At 56.6% G+C, this 6,056-nt stretch overlaps 1 protein-coding gene across 1 annotated transcript; it reads right to left on the minus strand.

The window, feature by feature from the left end:
- Positions 1 to 8: 8 nt before the first annotated feature.
- On the minus strand, positions 9 to 1,344 carry NR2C2AP (nuclear receptor 2C2 associated protein). The gene is made up of 5 exons (XM_004384359.2): positions 1,083 to 1,344; positions 869 to 959; positions 580 to 685; positions 438 to 505; positions 9 to 162 (listed from the first exon to the last, which is right to left on the minus strand). The coding sequence occupies exons 1-5, from the start codon at positions 1,118 to 1,120 to the stop codon at positions 46 to 48; spliced, it is 420 nt and encodes a 139-aa protein (XP_004384416.1). The 5' UTR covers positions 1,121 to 1,344; the 3' UTR covers positions 9 to 45.
- Positions 1,345 to 6,056: the final 4,712 nt, after the last annotated feature.

Genomic DNA, 6,056 nt, shown 5'->3' on the forward strand with positions numbered 1-6,056 from the left:
AGGACTTGGCTGTGCTTCCCTGAGGGTTTCTTGAAGGAGGCAGTCTCACATCTTCTCCCCCAGCACCCGCAGGTGGTAGATGACCACGCGGCCAAAAAAGTCAGCCATGTCCTCGAAGGTAACCTTTAGCCGGTCCACCTCAGTGGCTGGCACAGGGAAAGTGTGAGCACAGGGTAGTCAAGGGAAATGTGCAGCTCCTAGTTGCCCACCCGCAGGCCCCCACCCCTCCTAGACCCAGGGTCAAGCCCCAGCTCAGACACTACCACCATGCTGGGGGACCTGGGCCTCTCTGAGCCTCAGAACAGGCTATCATTGGCCCCATTTTACAGATGAAGCAGTGGAGACCTAGGCCTCGTGCCAGATTCGCTCCCAGGTCTGGGTAGGCCTTGGTTCTCAGAGGCCCGGACCACCATACACCCCATCACTTCACAGGATATCTGAAGTGAGTTGTTGTCCTCAGGGTAGAAGTCCACAATCCCAAAAAGGGCCTGGCTCCCCTGTGAGCCTGCAGCAAAGAGGGAGATGGTTAGGGTGGGACCCCACCCTCCTGCCCCCCCACCTCGTGGGGCCTCCCAGTACCTTCCAGGCGGCACCGGCGACTTGAGAAGCCCCCCTGGAACTGGATCTGCAGTCGGGAGATGCGGACGCACTGGGGAAACTCAAGCATCACCCACTGGAAGGGGCCCTAGAAGCAGACGGGAAAGCTGAGGCTGGGGGCCACCCCAGGCTCAGAACCCGCTCTGCCTGTGTCTCATTCACGCAGTCCACGGGAGAAGCGTCCAGCACACGGTCCACCAGAAGTTCTCCAGGCACTCTGGGCCCTGGATCTGATTCAGACTGGAGTTGGGGGTCTAGGGAGCCGCCTCACCTGGCCTGAGTTCCAACAGGTCTCCTCGTCCTGGTCGAACAAGTGCTTTTTCCCAAACTGCCGGGTGTTGCGATTCAGCACGGAGCTCACCCTGGAGGCAACGGTCAGAGCGAGGAAAAAAAAGAGTTGAGCCTCGCCCTGGACCCCGCCCATGCCCCAGTTCCGTCCACGTGGGGACTCGACCTCCGGCGAGGGCCCCGCCTCAGGCTCTCACCTGCTCACAGTCTCGGGACAAACCAAAGAGTGGGCCATCTTGGATTTACAAGGCTGCGCAGGGCTAAGACCTCCAAGTGCTCATCTGTGGCCCACAACCAGACCTCCACTCCCGCTCCCCTTTAGTCCTAAATGTCGCCTTTATCACCCCCTTGCCGGAAAAATTGGGGGGCTCAGGGAAACTGCGAGTGACCGGGGACTGGCCTTTCACAGCCGGTGTAAAGACAGGAAATCGGCTTCTTGTGGGCTTCGGGGGCGGCCACCCCTCTCTCCAAGCCTCAGTTCCCCGGCGCGCAGCACTGCGACCCGGAACCGCGGGGAAGCGGCACGGCGCAGTGAGACGCTCGGCCCCTCCCAGCCGTCCCTCCCGGGGGCGGGGCCTGACATGATCCCGTCCCCCCGCCCCCCATGCCCGCCTCTTAAAGTTCCGGCGTCCAGGAATTGGGCTTCCCGGGAGCTGAAGAAAGACCGACACCGAAAGAGATTGAGCGCCCACTACATTCTGGGCCATGTTTCTTTGCGCCCAGTACAAAGCACTGGTTTTGGCGTCCGAGAGACTTCCTAAGTAGGGAAGTTCGCCCGAATCCATTTCCAAACCGCTAATACAGCAGGCCTGGAAACCCTGGTGGCGTAGTGGTTAAAAGAGCTGTGGATGCTAACCAAAAGATCGGGAGTTCAAATCCACCAGGCACTCCTTGGAAACCCTATGGGGCAGTTCTACTATGTCCTTGAGGGTCGCTATAAGTTGGAATCGACTCCATGGCAACATTTTTTTTTTTTTTTTTAATACAGCCTGCAACTTTCTACACTGCTGCCTCCCAGAGGCCAAAGGAAGAGCACCACGCTGGGAGTACAAGGAGTCCTCATCGACCCTCCTGTCCCGCTGGGACAGAGGAGGCCAGCCTCCAAATCTGTCTTCCCCACCAATGCTGCCTGGGACATCAATGAAGGCTTCTTGGAGAGGGGGGCATGCGAAGTAGGTTTTAGTGGATTTTGAAGGATGAACAGGAGTTCGCCAAGTCAGATCACACAAGGCCTAGGACAGTATGCTAAGGTTCACCGGTTCACTAAACACTTCCTGCTACCCTCTCATGTTATCCTGTTGTGCCACCCCCTGGTGCCACCTCCTTGTGTCCGTCTCTGTGATGGGTGATGATGAGGACTGGGAGAGGCCTCAGCTCCAGCCCAGTGCCTGATGAGCCCCCAATCTCGGGAGGTCAGATCTAGACACAGACACTCCCAGCCCCCTGGGGCTAGAGCTGGGCCAGAGGGAGAGATGGTGCTGGGGGAACAGGGGCTCTACCTGGAGGGAAGGCTTCCTGGAGGAGAGGGACTGGAGCTGCACCTCCATGGGCTGGCATGTGTTGTCCAGGGTGGGAAAATCAAGGAGGGTGTTCCAGACAGAGAGAGCAGTACAAGCAAAGACTTGCTTGTGTGAAAGACCATGAATTAGAATAAAATATGTGGAGCCAGATGCTGCTGGGCCAAGAGGAACCATGGAAGGTGCTTGAGAAAGGCGGGGACACCTTCTGATCTGCATGAATGGAGGGTTCTAAGACAGAACAGCCGCTGGAAGGAGGCTTCGGTTCCTGGCTTTAGCTGAATGACCAGGATCCAGCCCCTGCCTTCACAGGCTGGGGGAGCAGTCCTCTGGCATCCTACTAATGTCTGCTCAAACTCACCCCTGGAGAGAGGGCTGCCTGGGAAACTGGGTCACCAGCAGAAGGGCCTGCTCCATCCAGCCCTGCCTGCCAGGTCTTCCTGCATTCAAACATGGTCTGGTGCCATCCAGACCCAGCTATGCTGGACTCAGGGCTGGGGCTGGGGGTGGCAAGAAACACCCCCACCCCCAGAAAGGCAGTTAGAAGAACATGGACCCTGGAGGGGCCAGATGTGGTTCAAATCCTGGCTTGGCCACTGGCCAGCTTCATGACCTTGGACAAGTGTCTTGATCTTTCTGAGCCTCAGTTTCCTCATCTGTAAAATGGGGGCGGTTCTCTTTACAGGACTGTTGGAGGATTCTGTGCGTGGGCTCCTCAGGCTGACACATAATAACAGTGGTGACATTTGTTGAGAGCCTGCTGTGTTTGGGACTCCAAGCTGAGTTTCATTTCCACTCCCTGGCTCGTGGACCCTGCAGTGGCTATTCCCATTGCCACCCCCCAGTTTACAACGAGGATGCAGCGACTAGGCCAAGGTCCCCAGTGAGGGTATGCACAGCCCCCACAGCCCTCCCTGCCATGCCCAGCCTTGGCATGGGGCCGCCTTGCCACTGGGAGGAGGCCAGCTCCGCACCCTCTTCCTGTCTCCTCACCCCACTGGCTCCCCAGCATGAAAGAGCCTCCTGTTTCTCCAGGGAATTAGCGCCTGGTCTCCCAGCAGGGCAGCCAGAAGTGGCCCATTCATTTGCCTGGATGGAGAAGAAGCCAAGCTACCCTCCCCTTCCCAGGGGACGGGGCATGGGGAGCTCTAGAAGGGCCAGCAGCAGCTCCTCTGGTTCATGGGAGAAACTCAGGTGGCACAAAGAAGCAAAGTCACTTGGCCAAGGTCACCTGGGGGAACCGGCTTTTGAACTCCAGTCTGATTCAAAAGTTCCCTCTGCTGGGCTGAGCTCTGCATTTAAGGAAATGGAGGCTCATAGAGGATCAGACACTTGCTGGAGGTCACACAGCAAGTTTGGGGCAGCAGGGACTCTCCAGTCAACTGCTCCTGGGGACATGCCCACTGTCCCTGAACCCATCTTCCTGGAGTGGCAGGAAGGCCCTCTGAGAGCTCTGAGTCTCAGTTTCCCTCTGGGGATGGGGGTAATGGTTTCCCCGAGGTCTCAGTCTGCAGTCTGCACAAGGCAGTGAGCAAGTGTGGGAGAGGGCATGACAGGGGTCCCCCACAGTACCCCCAGCTAAGAGTAGACAGTTTGGGAGTGTTGGCCCTGCAGGCAAGCCTGGTGTCTCTGCAAACATGGAGATGACATGTGGGTGTGAGGTGTGACTGTGGTTGTGAGTGTGGCTGGGTATGGAGTGGCTGTACTGTGACTGTGTGGCTGGGAGTGACCGCACCACAGTGGCTGATGACATCGAGTGTCCACTGAACATGGTCATGTGCGAGTTATCTGCAGGTGTGCCAACGCTGTAAACATGGCTATGAATGAACAGCATGGTGGCCGTGGGGTGGCTGGTGTGGATGGTGGTGGGTGTAAGTGCAGAAGGGCCAGAGGTGTGACTTGAGGTCACAGCTGCAGGTTTGTTTATGCATGGAGTGATGCTTGTGTGTCTGGGTGTGGATGTATGAGATGCTGACATGCTGTTGCTGTGTGGCTGAGGGTGTGACTGGGTGTCAGTTGTGGGTGACATTGTATATACGTGGCTGAGTGTGATGCATCTACGCATCCACCTGTTACCTTGGGTGTGTCAGAGGCACTCAGGGCCATACTGTCCGCCCTGAGATCCAGATTTCCTTGAGTATGACCGCCAGCCCCTTCCCCCATCTCCTCCCTGCCACAGCAGCCCCTGGCCCGGGCCCCAGTGTGGGGGGAAAATAGAGGGGACCAAGGCCTTGTGGTGGGGGGGGATTGGGCAAATCCCAGCACAGGCCTATAAATAGCTCTTTGAATCCAGCAGATTCCCAGGCTGGTCCCCTCTATTCAAGCCCCCGGCAACAGCCTACTCTGGGCCCCAGGCCAGCCCCTCAGAGCTGAGCCCTGGCGCCGGCCTCGGCGAGAGGGAGGAAGCTGGGCTCTGTGGCCACAGACCTGGGCTCCCACCGTCTCTAGGTGTGCTGTGCAACCTCGCAAGTGGCCCTTCCCCAGAGCCTGTTTCCCCAGCTGAAAAATGGGCTATGTGTTTATTTCCCATTTCATTCTCCCAACAGACCCTCTGAGGTGGGGATCGTTAATTATCAAAATTTTGAAGGGGAAACTGAGGCACAGCTAAATCACATGGCTCACCCAGAGACACTGCTATGAGGGGCAGAGGGGTTTGGACCCTGGGCTTGTAGAGACCGAGCTGTTGGATTCCCATACACAGCCACACAACCACACACAGTCACACAACCATGCAGCCATACAACCACACACAGTCACAGTCATACAACCATACAGTTACAATCACAACCCTCACACAGCCACACAACTGCACAGTCACAACCATGCACACTCACACATCACACAGCCACACAACCACACACATCACACAACCACACACAGCCACACAACCATACACTCACACAACCACACAAGTGTGAAGCCAGTTACATAATTCCACACATCACACAACCACACAATCACACACATCACACTACCACAGTCACACAACCACACACATCATACAAACCACACACATCACACAACCACATCCACCACAGGACTATGCTCAGTCACATGACCATGTAGTCACATGACCTCACAAAACCACATAACCATGCAGCCATGCAACCACATCCAGCCTCTCACCTCTCCCTTCCCACCAGCCACTGAGTCAGTCGGCCAACCATAGGTGGGTATTGGTGGCTTGGTGTGACCTTGGTTAGCAGTCACCCTCAGTCACTGACACCACCTGTGACCCCAACCCCCGTGATGCGGCAACCCTAAGACCCTCCTCTGTGGGTACACCTCCGGGTATGGCCCGTTGGCCAAGGGATTCAGTGGGCTCATCCACACATGACAGGCGGACGCTCACAGATGCCTTGAGCCCTTCATCCTTCTTCCATCCCCACCCCAGCTTCAGTCATTTTGTGGAAACTCTCCTGTCCTCCTTTATCTGTCCCTCCAGCCTACTGGGACCCACAGATGCAGGACATGTATGGGGCAGGACCTCATGGAGCCTTCAGCCAGGGTAGCTCATTCTTTGTGTGGAGAGACTGAGGTCAAGGTCAAGGGAAAGGGGGGTAGTGGGGGCTATCGTGCTGAACCCTCTAGGCTTTTTTTCTTGTTTCCATGGTTTTTTCTACTGTGATAAAATTCACATAACATTAAAATTCA

This window comes from Trichechus manatus, unplaced genomic scaffold (assembly GCF_000243295.1).
Source record: "Trichechus manatus latirostris isolate Lorelei unplaced genomic scaffold, TriManLat1.0 scaffold00122, whole genome shotgun sequence".
Classification (NCBI taxonomy): domain Eukaryota; kingdom Metazoa; phylum Chordata; class Mammalia; order Sirenia; family Trichechidae; genus Trichechus; species Trichechus manatus.